General features: G+C 44.4%; 1 protein-coding gene across 1 annotated transcript; it reads left to right on the top strand.

Annotated features, from left to right (window-relative positions):
• Positions 1–334: 334 nt before the first annotated feature.
• On the top strand, positions 335–12982 carry STC1 (stanniocalcin 1). The gene is made up of 4 exons (XM_016211723.2): positions 335–663; positions 2662–2804; positions 3451–3662; positions 9904–12982. Exons 1-4 carry the CDS (start codon positions 546–548, stop codon positions 10172–10174), a joined length of 744 nt encoding a protein of 247 aa, XP_016067209.2. The 5' UTR covers positions 335–545; the 3' UTR covers positions 10175–12982.
• The last annotated feature ends 7182 nt before the right edge of the window (positions 12983–20164 follow it).

The following is a 20164-nucleotide window of genomic DNA, read 5'->3' as shown; positions in this document are numbered from 1 at the left end:
AGATGGACAGACTTCCAAAGCCCCTTGTTGAGACTGTCATATGATTTTCCTTTGGTTCGAGCAATACATAATTGTCCTTTAATTCCATGAAAATAGCTTTTTCACACATCTATGCACACACAGTCACACACACATATGAAACATTGGCAGCAGGTACTTTTAATTTGCTGGAAAATATTTCTAAGAAGTCAAACAGCTCCAGCCCAATGAGCTTGCCCTCCCATTGGCTAGACAGACCAGTTGAAGGACCTGATTGGTCCCTGATCCTAAGGACCGATAAGAACGGCTATAAAACCCCTGGGTGCAGCTCTTGGGCCCCCAGTTTGCAAAAGCCAGAGGTGCAAGAAGCAGCGACTGCAGCCACAGCAGCAGCAGCGGAAGCGTCAGCAGGAGCAGCATCAGCAGCAACAAAAAAATCCTCATCAAATCCTCACCTAGGCTCTTAGTGTATCCAGATCCACATCTTCCCTCAAGCCGGGAGAGGGAAAGAGGAGAGGGGGGGAGGAAAAAAAAAACCCAACAACTTAGCGGAAACTTCTCAGAGAATGCTCCAAAACTCAGCAGTGCTCCTGGTGCTGGTGATCAGTGCTTCTGCAACCCATGAGGCGGAGCAGAATGATTCTGTGAGCCCCAGGAAATCCCGGGTGGCAGCTCAGAACTCAGGTAAGCGGCAAACCCAGGACCGGTTTCTCCCCCAAAGAGCTGTCCTCATTTGCCTCTCCCTTTTGCAACTGTGTCTGTGACGGCTGATCTTGATAATAAATGTGCTTCATGCCTGATGGCAATAAACTGCCAGTGTAATCCAATAGCCTTAGGAAGTGGAGCTCCTTTGTTTAATAAATTGCACGCAACTGACGAAGAAGCTGGGCGCTCTGCTGAGGGTATTTCATTGCATAAGCCTAGCCTGATTGCCTGAAATCTGGCACGTACCCTCTTGGGGGGGAGGGGGCAGGGGAAGGCTTGAATGTTGGCATGCTTCAAAGCGCTCTCTATACTTTCCAGAAGCTGAAGCCGATCCTAAGGTGAGACATGATTTGGCCGATGCCCCTCTTTCTTCACCCCGAAGACCCTATAACTTGACTTCCCCACCCCTTCGGAGAGCACGCCGAAATCCCCCTCTGCAGACCGATTTACAGAACCATAGCCCTCAAGTCCGACAAATCCAGAGCAGATTCAGGGACCACCCTAACCATCCCACCCCCAACGCCGCTCCCCCTCTTCCTCCTGGCTCTCTCTTGGGCTCCATTCAATCGCCCATGCAGCTCCTGGCCAGAGAGCCCCTGGAAAAGGAGTATTTGGGAAACGTAGCAGCTGTTTCTCCAAGGGGAAGGTCTCGCTCCAGTCCTGACTCCTGGAGCAGTTAACTGTGTATAGCTTGGCCTCTAAAGGAACAGAGTCCTTAGGACGCCGGCGCTGACACCTCTGCCTTTTGACTTTGCTCGTCTGCCTCTCTCTCTCATCCTTTGCTGCCCTCGCTCCCCCAACTGTCAGCAGAGATGGGATCGCAGGTGTCCAAATGCTGCAGATGACGCTCCCCTCGCAAGAGCAGGTCCCTGCCGGGAGAAGGGCTCTGCTTCACTTCCTTTTGTACTTAGTTGCTATAGAGATGCAGTGATTCACAATTCGAGCTTGCCTAAAACAATAGCAACCCTAATGCATATTAAAACTGCTTAAAGCAAAGTTATAATTTGAACCCGTGAAAATATATAATTAGGGAAATGACTTGTAACATCCCAGAGGCTGCGGGTGGTGGGAGGGGGAGGGGAAGCCTAACCGAACCACGCTTTTGATCTCAGAGGAGAATCCTATGGTATGAAGGCCGCAGATCATTTCTCGCCGAGCTGCCTGCCAGAACACCCCCCTTCTGTAGGAGAGAAATTACTTTTATGGGAGATCTTATCCAGAATGTAGAAGGCCTCGTGCAAGTTCTTTGCGGTTTTCTTCCAGTCTTGCGCAAGGGGTACCTCGGCCTTTTTATTCCTTACCTGTGTTTCCCTCTCTCTTTTTTAAAAAATGGCTTTTAATATGAGACACATTATGCACACCTCTAACACTGTCCTAGGGTGGGGGGTAGGGGTGAAACATGAACGGATCAGATTCCTTTCTGCCAATATGAAGGTAAGTTAAAAGCCCTAATTCGGAAGAGACTCCTGGCAGTTTCTTCTCTGCCATTTAGACTAAAATCCCATCCTTATTACCCTGGAGTGTATTTTCAGGAGCCAAATGGACTCCCTGGCCCTTCCACCTCCTAACCCTGACCACCAGCCTCTGCTTTGCCTCCCATACTTTCAGCCTCTAAGACTAAGTGATGCCCTTTGGCACTGCAGAGCTGTTTCCAGCATCGTGCATCCCACGGACTCCAGCCTTCCTCTCCAGCCACCCAAACTGCGTGGTAACGGTGAGGCCAGAGCATGTAGCTCAGAACGAAAACATGTTCCCTCTCCTCCACGTGCCCCGGCTCTTCCAGGCCAAAGGGACCTGCCTGGCCCCTGACTTTCTCACCCCCAACCCCTCTGAATGAGTCTATCTACTGGCCCCATCACACACATCTACTGTAGGTTCTTCTGACCCCATGTCCTTGAATTTTCCCACCACAACAACTTGGCCCCTTGGAACCACCCCCACTGTCTGACCCAGATTGGATGGACTTGTGTCTTTCAGCTGAAGTGGTTCGCTGCCTCAACAGTGCTCTGCAGGTTGGCTGTGGGGCTTTTGCATGCCTGGAAAACTCCACCTGCGACACAGATGGGATGTATGACATCTGTAAATCCTTCTTGTACAGCGCTGCTAAATTTGACACTCAGGTAATAAGACCTTGACCCTTACTCCCACTGGCTGCCTGTCTTTTACAGTGTGTTAGACTATTGTTCTTAGGAACCAGTCTTATAGGGAGCCCGCTCTCCTTCCTAGCCTCCCCACTCTAAATTCTCATCTCCAGTGTGCACACACACACACATGTTTGGCCTGGACATGGGTTCTGTAGAAGACACTCCCAAAGACAGCTGACAGAGGCTGTCTTATAAGGCAGGGCTGATGAGAAGGAAACTTTGCCTCTTCAAGGGGAAATAAAAATATTCTTCTAACAGAGGAATTCTCACTGTATGATCCAGCATACTAGCTGCTAGCTTGTGATTTGAGTTATCAAAGTCTCAATCCCAGGTATCCAAAGCCATATTATGGCTATGTTTAAGCTGCACCGTGGTTGTTTATGGTTCCTCCCTTATTTCTCTCTTGTCTCATATTATTTCTGTGGAGCTCAGTTCTCAAGGTAGTCTCAGGGAGTAGGGACCTTTTTTTTATCCTGGCCATGCATACAGTTTTCTCATAGCAAGGACATGCAGATGGCCACAGCACAGTGCCAAGAGCCCCCTTAAGTTCCACACACTGTATGCCCTGTCCTCTCTTGTCAGCTCAAGCTAAAGCTTTTCCTCCTACCCCTTTCCTTGGCAGGGAAAAGCATTTGTCAAAGAGAGCTTGAAGTGCATCGCCAACGGGGTCACAGCCAAGGTCTTCCTCGCCATTCGGAGGTGCTCCACTTTCCAGAGGATGATTGCTGAGGTGCAGGAGGAGTGCTACAGCAAGCTGAACGTGTGCAGCATTGCCAAGCGGAACCCCGAAGCCATTACCGAAGTCGTCCAGCTCCCCAATCACTTCTCCAACAGGTACAAAATGAATCCACTTTTTCGCAATTAGGGTGGAAGAGGGAGTGGTTGGCTGGCAGAGCCAGACACAGAAGGGGGTTTAAATTGCCACAGTCATGCTCTTATTTTAGCTTGCAGTCTTCCCAGCTTTTGCAGGAAAAAAAATGTGTTTGTGATTGGTTGTGACAGCTTAAGCAGGCTAGATTTTTTTTTTTTTTTTTTTTTTTTTACTGCTTTAGGAAAAGTCTTCCCATGTAGCTAATAGAAAGCTTCATTTGCAGCATCCCTGGATACATTTTCATGGTCAGACTCTTGCCATAAGTCTGAAGGGAATTATGAAGTTTATGGAAACAAGCTTTTGAGACATCAAATTTGGCTGAATGACTGTGCACAGTACACTTGGCCATTATAAAAACCCTGGTCAAATGTCATAATGCAGTCTTTTAAGCCTGCGCGTATTTTGAGTCAGCCCCAAGCCCAATCAGACACTTCACTAGGTAGCCCAGAGCAAGCCATCTCACTTCACTGGGACTGACATTTGCTCTGGGGAAGGTGAAATGGCTAATCTAGGTGATTCTCATGTTCCCTTCCAGGCCAGTGTTACCCCATTCCTCTAGTCCTAGATTTCCTGGAATGACGTTCCAGTGACTGCCCAGATCACGTTCTCACCTTAGCAGTCTAGTGCAACCCAAAGCCACTGAGCTGGTAATATCAAAGGATCCTGTTTATCTGTGCCCCTGACTCAGTCCCTACCAGCCAGGAGTGAACATCTACCCCATGAGAGAGCTGACACCCTCGTTCCATGGTCTAGAAAGGTTCCCAGAACGACCTGGGCTTCCCCATCCGTGATCATGTTAAGAGAGATGCTGATGGGGCTGGCATGGAGGTATGGCAAGGGCAGTACTGGCAGGTCAAGTTCAGCCTGCTGTGATGCTCCCCTGGACTAAAACTTGACTCCCTGTCCTGAAGTGCTCTGACTCTTTGTCTCTCCAACCAAATCCGCACATGTTCACCAAGATCAGTCCTGTGCATGTTACTCCGACCACCTGGGAGCTAATGCAGACTTAACCTGATGAGCTTCCTAGCCAGGTGCTGCCACCCTTCTTCAGACAGTGGCGACAGCCCCTTCTGGGGCTTCCCAGTGATTTAGGCATGTCCATAGAGGCAACTGGAAGAAGAGGAAAGCAGCTCCTCCCTCGGGAAAGGTTAACCACCACCACCCCCGACATTAAAACTTTGTAAAATTTCTGATTCGCTCTTAACTACAGGTCAGTGCTCTTCAGAGCCTGGTGTCAATTTATAAACATCATCTGTTCAGTCCTTAAAAGCCACTTTGCCGTGGGTCCTAACTGATTTCCTCAGAACAGGAAAATCAAATCCAGCATTTATCTCAAATGGCCTGTCTCTTTATATTGACCTTGGTCTTTAAATGCTCCTAGGAAGATTCTTACTACATCTGGGAAGAAAAAAAAACACCTCGCTAATTGTTGGAGATGCCCTTTACCATAAAGAGGAGAAATAAAGAATTCTTAGTCTGACATGGGGCCAGGGATAAAGGATGCTGTTTGTGTAGCAGCTGGGCGGGGGGCAGAGGTATGTTAGAAAAGCCATTATTATAAGCGTTGATCTTTAAGGATCTGGTGAAAATTCATGATCTATTATGTGGCATGTAACCAATGTGAGGCAATACTAATCTATTTTAAGTGAGGCAGCCCCTCCGTTATGAAGGGAGAGGTCTATGGAAAGGAGGTACTGATTCTGGACTGGTGATCCTAACTATCTGAGAAGAGACTAGAAATTGTTTTAATCGGGCCATTATTACTTTCAATTAGTGCCTTCTTCTCACCACCTTCAGAAAATGGTCACATCTCTTCTTTTAATCTTAGGGGAATCACGAGTACTAGGAAAGTGGGGGAAATAGCCACCTCTGAAAGACCAGAACCTTCCATGCAACTCTTACCTTTCTCCAATTATTTCACTTCAGCTGCTAATATTGTTCCTGCTGAGAACTGTAGAAATTTCCGGTTCCATTCTGGGCTTGATTTGCTCTATTTAAGCTCCTCACCCTCCTGAAACATCCTGCTTTCCCAGCCTCTGTCCCACCATAGATACACGCTAACTTGTGCCAATTGGCACAGAGCTGCGAAAGGAAGTAGTTACAGGTTCATTCCACCTTCCTGTGACTTATCTAGCCTGAGAGTTGGGCCTGAGAGAATCCAAAAGCCTGTGGCTGAAGCAGGAACCAGAACAGGGAAGTTTTCCGTGAGAGAAATGCACTAGAAGAGAAAGGATAGCTGGAGCGCCCCCCTGGCTGAATGTGCAGACTATCCTTTCAACCATGAGAGAAGCTAGCGACACTGACCAGGCAGGTTGGACAGCGCGTGCGAGGCTTGGGAAGGAGCTAGAGCGATCCGCGTCCAGAGTGGGAAAACTGACGGCGCTTCCAGCTCTCTAGGGCATGGATAGGGAACAGGAAACAGAAGAATAATATTGATCAGGGAAACAAAGGACTATTTATAAACCCTCACACAGAACGTTCCTAGGCAGTGTGTGTGTATTTGGGTAAGCATGGCTGAAACAGTAGCTATGGAGAATATCTGATCTTACTCTTTACCAAGGAAAAAAAAAGTTAGTGGTGGAATTTTTAAAGTAGGAAGGAAGAAGCATGCTTTAAAAAGTCCTTCTAGGCAGGGTGATCCGAACACTTAGCCTCTCAAGTCTTTGTGGCAGATTCTCCACCCCACCCCCATCAAGATGAAGAAAGAAATCTTGATTTGTTCTAATTCTTCCTGCAAAGGATGGGCCTTAGACAGAGCTGCACTGTTTTTATTAAGTTGAGAAGGGATGTATGGATCAAATCACTAGAAACATAGCATGTCACAGCTGAAGATGACCATAGAGGTTATCTAGACTAACTGATTAAAGAACAGAGGCCCAGAGAAGGGAGTGACCTGCTGAAGGTCACACAGCTGGTAAATGACAGAGTTGGGCCTAGAACTCACGTGGCCTTGAGCCAAGCTATTTGATTCCTATTTCAAAAATGGCAGCCAGTAAACCCTGCAGGATACATCCACAATCTAAAAATAGAATATCAAGCAGAAGTGAATAAATGTGCCCTAGGGTGATCAACAATTAGATTTGCATACATTCTCTCCACAAAGAGAAGACACATCTTATTTGATACAAGACAGTGCACAGTAAATATGTGACAATTACTAAGTCAACTTTTCCTGGAGACCCAATCTCTTCGATAATCTCACTTAGTGGCTTAGATAGGAAAGGTCTATCTCATTAACTCACGCAATCCCAGAGGTCAATGCCATAGTCCAGCCCTAAATGGAGGTGGTCAGGATTGACCTACTGCTTGCTCCAGCAAATGTAGAGCCTAACAGACTTCCCACACTTGGAAGTGCTGCTAATAGAGCCATGAGCATTTTCTGTTCCAAGGAGCTCTCTTAGCCTGCCCTTGTTGAACTAATAAAGCTCCATGAGAGAAACTAAGGGTAGATTTAGGGGGAGTCACTAAAAGCAATCAGGCTGGCAGGGGCCATCACCAAGAAACACCAAGCACAGGCGTCTCATCTGTGCTAGCAGAGAAAGCAACAGTAAAGGCAGCAGCCCTCAGAGAGGAGAGTGGGCTTGACAAGGTGGAGCCAGAGGGACTCACCTGGCCTCAAGGAGGCAAGGCCAGCTACGGAAGTGATGTTTCCTCACTGGTGTTAGATTTCCTCAGCCAGACAAGAGCTTTCAGTGTTCATCTAAGGAAAGGCCATCTTCTCCGGTCCATGTGGGAGGTCATCTGGTGTGAACAGTTCTTTCTAGAAGTGGACGGGTTAACTTCTAAGTTATAAAGTCCTCGCCGGGGGACAGGGGAGTGAGAGTCAGACACCTCTTTCTCTAGGATCTAATCACCCTGTGAACTAGACACAGAGATCCAGGGGACCCATGACCTAGCAGAACTCACAAGTAAAGAGATGCCTGGGGGTCTATGTGGGCTGTAGACTTCTGAAGCTATTCTCGGTTTTTCCAAAACCATTTCTCTCCCCACTTTCCCATCCAAGTGAGATCTGCTTTGACTCGTGTGCTTTATCATTCCAAAGGGTAGAAAATGTGTTTCTGTGCCAGAGAATCCCAATTTTAACCACAGCTGGATATAACCCCGCCTTGTGGGTAGGGTGGGGCCAGGACAGTGTCTGAGACCCAGACAGGACACCTCTTCGGTCCCCAAATTCATTCTGCTCACTCACAGAAGGGTGACCGCTTTGCTTCATTACCCACATTCCATCCTAGTTACTGTACATCCTTGAAAGGACCTCTCTGGGGGGTTAAGTTATTCTGGAAAGATGTTTGATCCTGTGCTCTGTGAGGTGAGTTAAAAATAAACAGGTTTCTTTTCACAGAAGATCTTGTGGCCCCAGCGATCCTCACGTTCCTCTGAGGAAAGGGTCTCTCCACATAAATACTACAGATCACTCTCATCAGGACAGTCTCTTATTAGTGAACACAGAGCTAATGGGTTTTGACAAGTGTCACCACCTCAAAATGGAGCAAATGCATCCCAACTCAAATTTGAAAATTCCTGAACTGTCTTCCCAAAGAACAGGATAAATAATTTATACGTTGTAAATATTAGACAGTTTAATCCTTTCTGAGCCATAACACTCAGCTGCAGTGTTGGAGATGCTTAAAGGGCTTGCACCAAAGATGAAGGTAATTTATACCAAGCACAAGGTTTGGGGTAAAACTCACCAGACCTACAGATAATTTTTCGTGTGAGAATCATGACTTATGGGAAACGATTATATTTTTAAAGCTCCATTTCCTCTGTGGCCACAAAATTAAATCACAAATCAACAGTGAGTGGGCAATATTGCCCTGTGATACTGGCACATGAAGGGTGTAGAAAACAAGGACTCAAACCCTGCCTTCAATGAGGTTAGAGTCTAACCAGGAAAACAAAACCACCAAATGCTGACCTGTATGATGCTAACCAAATATCTATAAAACAGTCCAATAAAGAAGAGGCCAGCTAAAGCTAGACCAGTGAGAGAAGACTTCCTGGAATGAGTGACGCATGAACCATTAAAGACCACTAATCTTTCCATTTCAATATCCTCATTGTCTGGTATTTGGCCCTCTCATTACAATATACCTTTGGAGAGCACTGACGCTGAAAACGGAAGATTCCTTTAGAGTTTAGTCTGAATATGTGCTCATATGCCCACCACCAAGAAAAAGGGAAATTGCAAAGAGGCATCAAAACAGTTGCAAATTTATGTATAATGACTATTTTTTAAATTTATTTTTTATTTTTATTTCTTGTTGAATTTATTGGGGTGATATTGGATAATAAAGTTATAGCGGTTTCAGGTGTACAATTCTATAGCACATCATCTATACACCGTATTGGGCATTCACCACCCCTTGTCAAGTCTCCTTCCATCACCATTAATCCCCCCTTTACCCTCTTCTATCTCCACATGCTCCAATACCCCTCCCCTATTTGCTAATCGCCATGCTGTTGTCTGTGTCCTTGAGGGTTTTTTGTGGTTTTTGTTTGTTTGTTTGCTTAATTCCCTTCACCTTTGCAACAGCATTGCTGGACCTGGAAAGTACTATGCTAAGTGAAATAAGCCAATCAGAGAAAGACAAGTACCATAAGATTTCACTCATATGTTGACTCTAATGAACAAAATAAGCTAACAAACAAAATAAAAACAGACTCATAGAGAGCAGGCTGACAGCTGTCAGAGGGGAGTGGGTTGCGGGGTTAGGTGCAAAAGGTGAAGGGATGTGCAGTGACTATTAATGTGTCGAGTGTTGGGCTCGACTCATGATATTTGACTAAGTCCTGCTTCTACCACTAACCCAGTGTGTGACCTTAGACAAGTCACTTTGGCTGTCCCACCTTAGTTTCTTCTCTGCAAAATGAGATGACGAAATCATCACTAAATGATCTCTACAACCCCATCTAGCTCTATAATTATTTCTAAAACTTTTACGCACTGTCATCAGCCTACTATCCAAAGTAAATTCCCTGAGCTCGAAGCATGAAGACAGGCCTGTCTTGCATTGTGTCATAAATCCAGGAAGCACTCAAACTAAGAAGACACTGCACAAAGATTAGAATCCAGTGACTGTCAGGCAGTAAACCATTTGGGTTCGAGCAGTCTGGCCATTCCGGATGGGTGTTGGATGAAAGCCCGGTCTTGCCTTGTTCTCACTGAATGACTGTCTCCCGTTGTCCTCTTTCCCAATGCAGATACTATAACATACTTGTCCGCAGCCTACTGGAATGTGACGGAGACACCGTCAGCACAATCAGAGACAGCCTGATGGAGAAAATCGGGCCCAACATGGCCAGCCTCTTTCACATCCTGCAGACAGATCACTGTGCCCAAACACACCCGGGAGCTGACTTCAACAGGAGGCGCACCAATGAGCCACAGAAGCTGAAAGTCCTGCTCAGGAACCTCCGAGGTGAGGTGGCCTCTCCCTCCCACAGCAAACGCGCCTCCCACGAGAGTGCATAACCAGGGAGAGGTGTTCACAACCTCACCAAACTAGTGTCATTTAAGGGTGTTCACACACCAACTTTGAGTGTACTGTGCCTGGTTTGATTTTTTTTTTTAAGTAGTTCCTATTTTCTAGTCCCCTTAAAGAAAAGTTGCATGAAACTAGGCTTCTGTAACCAATATTCCAACATTCCGCGACGGCAGCATTCCCACCAACAAAATATGTGTGATCTTTCTGCCTCTCCTCAGGAGAAAAACACCCTCTTTTATCACTTTCCTCTACCATGTCTCCCCTCAAAACTACTCTCAAATGCAAAACGTTCATGTAATTCCCCAGTCATTGTAATTTGAAGATGTGGAGCCCTTTAGAATGGTTACCCCAGTAGAGTTAGCTGATAAGAAGCAACTTAATTTAAATGCATGTCTTAAATGCTCATAAAGATGTTAAATGGAATTCGTGTTATGAATCTGTGCTGGCCATGGACGAATATGAATGTCATGTCTGAATTCTTGATCTCTCATGAGCTAGTGTCTTATGGTCTTAATCTTCCAATGTCTAATTTCCTTTCCAACACATTTACCAAATTGCTCAAGCCTGGCTCTCCAACCAGGCTTTGAGCTTGCCTCTTCTTGCATCTAATGAAAAACAAAAAGCTAACATCTTTATGTACTGTAACTGCTCAGAGCTTTAAAGTATCTTTAACAATTGTCTTAAAACCAGAGAATCTTAAGGTCTAACTGTGGAATATAAATAGCTGAAAACTAATGTACTGTACATAAATTTCCAGAGGACTCTGCTTAAACAAAGCAGTATATAATAACTTTATTGCATATAGATTTAGTTTTGTAACTTAGCTTTATTTTTCTTTTCCTGGGAATGGAATAACTATCTCACTTCCAGATATCCACATAAATGCTCCTTGTGGCCTTTTTTATAACTAAGGGGGTAGAAGTAGTTTTAGTCAACATCAAAACTTAAGATGGGCCTGTATGAGATAGGAAAAACCAACAGGTTTATCTGAAGGACCCCAGGTAAGATGTTAATCTCCCAGCCCACCTCAACCCAGAGGCTACTCTTGACTTAGACCTATCCTGAAACAGCTCTGTCACATCCAACTGGGAATGACAGGAACCAAAAAGAGCATCCCTTTGGCTTGAACCACTAAGAGTGCGAGAAGGCCTACAATACCTTGGGACGTGGCAGTTCTTGACTCGCCACCTTTCATCGGTGCCTAGTGCTCTGGCAAACTGATGATGGGGTGGGAGACTTTCCATGAAATCGATCAGGAATGAGTCAATGAGCCTTTGGGTCTTTAGTTTGGGGGACTTGGGGCTGAGGGGGTATAAATAACCCTGGGCTGTCCAGCCTTAATAGACTCCTCTTACATTTTTGTCCTATAGCACGCTGCCTGCCAAAGTAGTCCTGGCAGCTGGGCCATCTCTGTAGGATTGCCAAAAAAAGAGAGAGAGAAAGAGAGTGAGAGAGAGAGAGGGAGGGAAAAAAAGAGCTGGTGGTTGGATCATTTCTGCCGTGATGTTTACAAGATGGCGACCACCAAAGCCAAATGATTAAACTATCTATGAACAACAGTAGTTTCTCAGGGTCACTGTCCTTGAACCCAACAGTCCCTTATGAGCGTCACTGCCCACCAAAGGTCAATGTCAAAAGAAGAGGAGGGAGGAGGGGTAGGACTGTAGGGGCCGCTCCAAACTCGCTTAGGTAGAAACTATTGGTGCTTGACTCTCACTAGGCTAAACTCAAGATTTGACCAAATCGAGTGATAGGGATCCTGGTGGGAGAAGGGAGGGCACATCTCCAGAAAAATGAAAAGCAATACAACTTTACCATAAAGCCTTTAAAACCAGTAACGTGCTGCTCAAGGACCAAGAACGACTGCAGCAGACCCAGCAGCAGCAGCACAAGCATTGCTGCCTTTGTCCCCACACCGCCTCTAAGCGTGCTGACATCAGGTTGTTAAGAGCATTTTTATACTCAGAACTGCCCTATCCCCAGGTCCCCAGACATATGGACACTGCCTTAGCCTCTTGGAAATCAGGTAGACCATACTCTAAGTTGACTCTCCCCCTTCCGCCCAGCCCCACCCCCTAGCCCCAGGCAACGCTGACTTCTCCAAACCAGAAAAGCTATTAAAGTGTGTGTGTTGTGTCCATTTCGCAAACCCACGAAACCAGGACCCCAATGCGACAGTAGTACATGAGTATTCCTAGCAAAATTCTCTCTTCAGTCCAGTAGATTCTCTTTTTTTGCTGTGACCTCTTCACGCCGTGGTACCCACCCCTTTTCCCCCCCGCAGTGATATTTATATATGTATTTATAATACATATATCTACACATCCAGAAAGAAGCAGTTCTCACAATGTTGCTAGTTTTTTGCTTCTCTTTGCCCATCCCGCTCCCCCCAACTCGCCCTGAAACCTCCAGAGCTTCATCTTGTGTTTCCTGCACAGAGTGATTCGGGCTGACCTAGACCAGTTTGCATGATTCTTCTATTGTGATTTGGTTGCACTTTAGACATTTTTGTGCCATTATATTTGCATTATGTATTTATAATTTAAATGATATTTAGGTTTTTGGCTGAGTACTGGAATAAACAGTGAGCATATCTGGTATATGTCATTATTTATTGTTAAATTACATTTTTAAGCTCCATGTGCATATAAAGGTTATGAAACATATCATGGTAATGACAGATGCAAGTTATTTTATTTGCTTATTTTTATAATTAAAGATGCCATAGCATAATATGAAACCTTTGGTGAATTCCTTCTGAGATAAAAATAATAATAATAAAGTGTTACGTTTTATTGTTTTTTCCCCCCAATGTCTTTCATTGTTATTCTTTAAAAACTTCTTGAATGAGACTTTCTGAATATGAACTTAATGGCTGATTAGTTTCTTAAGTCACTAATTGACCCTAATTTAAAGTATCAATATGTAAATGAACATAGTTAAAATCAACATTTTCCAAATTTCCTTAATATCATTTAGTAAAATTGCAGCCCAAATTCTTTACAAGCTCAGAAGAAGCTTTATGGTCTGGACACTGCTCAGCTCACCAGCCTCAAGACTCACCTTTCCTCCGTTTACTGGACTCTACACTCTAGCCGTGCAGGTCTAGAAAGGATTCACTCCTTCCAAGCCTTTATTGATGCTTCTCACTTTCTAGAGAACCTTGTCCTACACGCTTCGCCTAGACTGGAAGCACCTTTGCCTGTTCACCAATGTGGTCCCAGCACTGAAACAGCGCCCAGATCGCAGGATACCCTCAGTGCTCTAAAGGAGTGATTCAGAAAGAGTTGAAAGAAGGGACACTTGAATCAGGGTGACCAGGGAGGCAGACAGCTCAGTGATGACAAGGATCCAGCTCCAGGGTCAGACTTCTGGAATTTGAATTCTGGCTCTGCCACTTATTAACTACATGATGTCAGATAACTACTTAATCTTAAAATAATACATCAGTTTCTTCCTCTGTAAAAATGAGGATAGTGATAACCATCCAAAGGCTATTAGAAGGAGATAAAATAAGTGCTTATAACAAGTCCAATAAGCTGTAATGCTCAATAAGTTGGCTATTATCATCACAAGTAGAGGGGATGAGAGCAGGGGGGGAATGGAAAGAGGGTTCACAACAGAATGACGTTTACCTGGGTCTTGAAGGATGGTTACAAGTTCAGTCACAGAAAATGGGGGACCTTCTGTGGTGCAGTTTTTCACTTAAGGTTTTTTTTAATTAGTGGATTAATTAGTGGATCATAATTGTGTGGATTTTCCCCATATTTTAAATTCAAACAGGGACATTTTTCTCACTATCATTCATTCCTAGCTCCAAACTGCATTTTCCCAAGTTCAGATATACATAGGACAGTTAACGAATACTGCAAGAGATGTCACTCAGAGGCTAAAAATGTATTGCATTTACTTTTCTCTGACCTGACCAAGGAAAACAGTACATTTATTTCATTAAGACCCTTCATTCTCAATCATCTTCTACTGATGTCTATTTATGCAGAGAGGCTGTATATTACGCTACAGTGTGGTGGTTAAGAATGTAGACCTGGGATTTCCATGAACTGAGTTCAAATCCTCATTCCTCAACTATCTCTGTGGCCTTGTGCCAAGTGCCTGATATCTTCAGGCATTAGTGTTTTATTTTATCTATGAAAATATCTCCTTGAAATAGAGATAAATAATAGGCCCTACCTCCTAGAAGGATGGTAAGCATTGAGTAAGTTCTATATACGGCACTTAAAACAGTGTCTAGCATATAACAAGTGCCCACAAATAGTATTTATTGAGCACTTAACAAATGTAACTCTTACCATTTACATGAATACTGTCACCATCGTTTATATTCTACTCTCACCCCTGACATGGGTCTTGGAAGTCCTATTTTGGATGAAGGGCTTTCCTCTTTTTCCTTTTGTAGGTCACTAAACTACTTTTTAATCAAGATTTTATGGATTTGAATGATAAAATATTACAATCTACCAAAAACGGCAAATTATAATACATGAACACCTGCATCCCATCACCAAGCTTAAGAAATACAATAGTACAGATGGGAGATTCTCTGTGTGCACCTCCCGGAACCCATTCACATATTAACAGTCCATGACTAATGGTCTGTGAATCTGTGACATAAGAGAAGGAAAAGTGGTCAGGTCATCCTTCCCAGGGGCCCACAGCAATGCCATAAGAGCCACTGAATCAGAGATACTCAGATTTACTGAGCATACAAATCACCTGGGAATCTCCTTGAAATGACTTGGTACCTCTGGTTGGGGCCCAAGAGTCTGCATTTCTAACATGCTGATGCTGATGCTCCATGGAGGATGCTTTGGGTAGCAAGGCCTCAGCTGTCCCAGCATGACTGAACCAGTTTCTCCATCCTAGAGACCTCCACGCAGCCCCTACAAGACTGTTGCTAAAGTGCAACTATGGTCATTTCACTTCCTTGCTTTAGTGGCAAAAACTAAGCAAAGTGTCATTGCCTAGAAGACAAAAATCAAGCATGCGGACTTCAAATGTAAGCCCCTGAAAATCTGGGCCATTCTCTACATCATGTGCTTTCGATTCGGTTAATGCTAACTTCTCATTTTTCCCCCAAAGACACCATGACTGTTTCTGCCTAATTACCTTCACATATTGTCTTCACACTTATCATTTCCTCTAAATATTATTCTGCCCAACCCCTTTTCATTCACCAAAGCCCACATCACCTGGGCAGCCTTACCTAGCATGGCCTAGCTTATAGCAAGTCGCACTGCAGACTGCTTGCAAGGAGACAGGATTTAGTCATCCTTGTATGCCCCGTGCTTAACACGAAGCTGTCACACACTAAGCATGGGAGGGAGGGGAGGGGAGGGGAGGGGAGGGGAGGGGAGGGGAGGGGAGGGAGGGAGGGAGGGAGGGAGGGAGGGAGGGAGGGAGGGAGGGAGGGAGGAAATCTTTCCACCACCAACAACTAATCCATGACTTTTCCTCCAGTAGGATGCTGGGGAATGAAGGGCATGTTGCCATGGTGAGTAGAGAAACTAACTCCAGGTGCCATTTCAGTATCCTTAAGTCTGCCAGCTTGTAATAAGACCATGTTAACTATATTTCTTTCCAGCACTAGCCCTGATAAATCTGTACACTTGCTGTTACTTTCTCCTTGTAACCTGAGCAACAAAAGAGTCATTAACAAACATGGTTAGGTATTTGCTAAGTCTGTGCAAGGCATCAGACTAGAGAGCTGAACCTAGAAGGAATATGACCATCTGCAAGTCAAGCTACTTCATGTTTTCTTATGTCCTTAGTGATTGTTCATGTAGTTACTGTTATAATACTCCCGAATTCTCTAATTCTTCATCCCTATACTCAAGCCCCACCATGAACTGCATTCCCTATGATCCTTTGATTTTTTTAAAGATTTTTAAATTTTTTTATTGATTTGAGAGAGAGAGAAACATCGACTTGTTGTTTCATTTATTTATGCATCCATTGGTTGATTCTTGTATGTGCCCTGCCCAGGAATCAAATCCACAACTTTGGCGTATCAGAACAATGCTCTAACCAACTGAGCTACCCAGCCAGGACTGGTCTTTTGATTCTTTTACCCCAACAAAGAACTTGAGGGCCAGAGTGAATTATTGGCTAAGCTCACCCTACCACTCTACTGCGAATTACAAAGAGCTACACACATCACTCCATCTTGCAAATAACTAATCGAAGCCCAATTATTGAATAAGTATCAACTGAGGGCCCATGTGCTACCTGACACTGTAGCTAGAGGCAGCATGCAGAAGGCTAAGCTGAGAACTCACTAATTCAAACCTTTGCTTGCCAATTAAATGCATCTCTGCTCCCCACTCTGTACTAAGGGATTTGCAGCTTCCAGTTGAGGACAGGATGCTAATCTCAACTCCAACACAATTAAGTCACACTGCAGGTGTAATCTGCTGTAGAAAAACCAGATACAGTATAGGCCCCACAAGAGACTGTGGGTGATTCCAACATTTGGTCAAAACCTTGGAACCAATTCTAATGACAGTCTGCTCACCTGTCTTGGGATTTCTTGAGAGTACAATAACTCCAGCCCACGGTTCACTCCCTCCACACTGACTGAGCTCCTCTCCACTCCATCCCCTATCCATCAGAAGACTGCTAGGCCTAATTATTTGGAAACCTTGCAGCTTGCTAATCCCTTCATGCATTATATCCTGGTTATCCAAAGTCACCACTCAAGATCTAAGCCTCTCCGACATCGAGCCCCTCCTGTCCACATGCTCTCATATTCCTTTGCTTTCTGTCCCTCCTCCCTGCATCAACCTCCTACTGTTCTCATTCTTCCAAACTCTGCCCGTCCCAGGGTAAATACAGCCCACTGTATCTTCACCCTCTCTTTTAATATCCCCTTCAGTTTCATGTCTGAAGTGAACCCTGGTTCCTCAGAAAACACTGTCCCCTGCAAGTCTTCCCAAATGGTTGCTCACTTTTCCAAATCTCAAGTTGGTAAGTGGGGTTCACATGCTTCTTTCTCCCAATGTTTCTCCAGGTTCTGCCACTGTCCTATAAACTGAGGCTTAGGCTATTATGATCTGAATGTTTGTATTCCCTAAAAAACATTTATAGGCTGAAACAGTAACTCCTAAGGTGATGGAATCAAGAGGTGTGGCCTTTGAGAGGTGATTAGGTCATGAGGGTAGAGCCTTCATGCATGGGATTAATGTCCTTATAAGAGAGATTACAGAGAGTTTCCTTACCTCTTCCACCATATAAATACCCTGTGAGAAGATTGCCATCTATGAACCAAAAAGTGGCCCTTTACCAGACACCAAGTCTGCCAGCATCTTCCAGATTCCAGAACTGTGATAAATAAATTTCTGCTGTTTATAAGCCACCCAGTCCATGGTATTTTGTTATAGTGGTCCCAGGGGACTAAGACATAGGCCATCTGACTATACCAGTTTCCTCCTATCTTTATCACTGTTGTCTAGCCCAAAATTACCTTGGAATGATATTGACAGGCATTGCCTCTCATTTATTGATGATGTTGGGAATAGACTTATGGTTTCTCTCATCATCTCAAGTCACGTCATCAGTCTGAACAAATTCAACATTCATGCAAATGCTTCATCCATGTCTCAAACTCTTAATCCTTCCTCAGACCCACCCCAAATGCACGCCCTGGAATCAGCAGGTACACACCGATATGGCTGTGCCTGGTTTACTCTGACTGCCTGGTGTACTCTGACTGGTCATTGTCCGTATCAGACCAGTTAAATATGTTGAGTATTACCCTTTTCTGAAACCAGTACAATTCTGAAATCTTATATCCAAAATTCCTTCTGCGTGCAACATTCTTTCTCTCATAGCTCTCAGATTCATTCATTTGTACTACACCAGTTCTTTAACATTACTCCAGCCTCCATGCCCTTGACCTTTCTACATTTTCATCTATTTTTAAATTTTTATTTATTGATTTTTAGAGAGAGAGGAAGGGGGAGAGATAGAGGAAAAAAACACTGATTTGTTGTTCCACTTATTTATGCATTCATTGGTTGCTTCTTGTATGTGTCCTGACCCAGATCAAACCCAAAACCTTGGTGTAGCAGGATGACACTCTAACCCACAGAGCTACATAGCCAGGGACCTCCTGACCCTTCAAACCCCTCCTCATCATCTTCTCCCTGCCCAGCCTTGAACCCATGGTTAATCATTTCAACCATGCAATTGCATTGCCCTCAAATAGCTTGCCCCATTAATCTTCTGTCACACTCAACTGGAAAAATCTCAACCCTGGAGTCTGCCTTCTCAGCTAGAGAAAAAAAAATCATAAAGTCATACACAGATCTGGTGTCACTTAAAGTTTGTCAGCTTCAAGCTCAACAGGACCTTCAGTGATGCTTGGGAATCTTCTCATCCATCCCTGTTCAGTTACCTTTTCCACTCATCACAGCAACAATTAAAATCTTCTCCAATCCATTCAAACCCATCTCCCTACTGCCTCTAAAGCCTTCTACTGCAGACAAAATAGAAACTATCACATGGAAACTCCCTCAATACTCTGCCACCATACCTGTCCACACCTATCCTCTCTTATTGTTCCTGCCACAAAAGGGGCAGAATTTCTCTCCCTGTCTCAGGATAATGAAGTCACTTGAGTTCTCCATCCCAATCATTTTCCCCATCATGCAGGCTGGCCTTCAGGTGTTTCTCTCCTACATCGGCAGCCTCTCCCTCTCTGCTTCCTCTCAGAGTCATCTCGTGTTTCAGCTGCCACCCTATTTTTCTCATTGCTTCACAACCAGTCTTCTTTAAAGAGATGTCTACATTTATTTCCTGCATTTCCTCACCTTCCATTCTATCTTTAACTCTTTAGAATCTGACATCCACCTTTACTGAAATGATTCTAAACTAGGCCAAAATACCTCTTGTTGTTAAATCCAAAATCCTTATCTTATGTGATTAACCTGCACCATTTGGCACTGAAAAACATGTCCTCCTTAAATGACTTTCCATGACAATGTTTTGTTTTCCCTGTAAATGCTCCATCTCAGTCTCTACTTCCTCTTCCCACCCCTTAAATACTGAAGTTCCTCAGCTCTCTGCGCAGGCCCCTCTTTTCTTCTCACTTTACATACTCTTCTTTGGAACTATCCCCTACTCCCAGATTGCAATTCCTGTTTGTGTGTTAATAACTCCAAAACTCTGTATTTTCCTTGAAAACTACTGAGCTTCAGATCCACATATCCAACACATATCCAGCTGAATACTTCCACTCTGATGTATGACAGCCACCAAGATCATAACATATCCAAAACTGAACTCTTCAAACGCCTTCATTCGCAAAGAGATGTGTTCCTCTTCTGTCTTCCCAAATTCACTGAACGGCATCTCCGTCCACCGGAAATATAGGTACCATCTTTGCCTCCTCTCTCTTTGGCCCTGTTGGCAAATAATAATCATTGGTTTTCCCCCTAATTGTCTCTCTAATTTGTCTACTTATCCACATTCACATTGCTACTATCTTGATTTGAACCCATTCTCAAAAGTCTCCCAGATCCTTTCTCATATTCTAGGAACATCCTGCCCTTTCCTGCACATCCATTCCCTGCTTTGGAAAACACTTTCCAGAGGGTCAGTCTGATTCTGTGGCTCCACTGCTTGCAAACCATCGATGGCCACTCGAAAACATCAGGAAAAGATGCGCCCTGCTTAGTATGTATGTAATGAAAAGATGCGCCCTGCTCAGTATGTAATGTAAGATCCTAGGTAATCTGACCATTTCTTACTTTTCAGCCTCATCTCTTGCTAACCAATTCGACCCCTGTCCTCCTCTCACCCTGAGCTCCAGCCGTGTAGGTTGCGCAGTTCCATACACCTACCTTGCTTCCCTGACCTCTCGTATTAACAATGCAATAATACTTTGCTAGTACTAGTCTATCACACACACATGTTTCCATGTCTGGCTAATGGCTAGTCATCCTTTGAGACTCAGTGAA

The sequence above is a fragment of the Miniopterus natalensis genome, chromosome 4 (genome assembly GCF_054644295.1).
Source record: "Miniopterus natalensis isolate mMinNat1 chromosome 4, mMinNat1.hap1, whole genome shotgun sequence".
In the NCBI taxonomy this organism is placed as follows: Eukaryota; Metazoa; Chordata; class Mammalia; order Chiroptera; family Miniopteridae; genus Miniopterus; species Miniopterus natalensis.
Note: the sequence above shows the minus strand (reverse complement) of the source record. Positions and strands in the feature narration are given on the sequence as shown.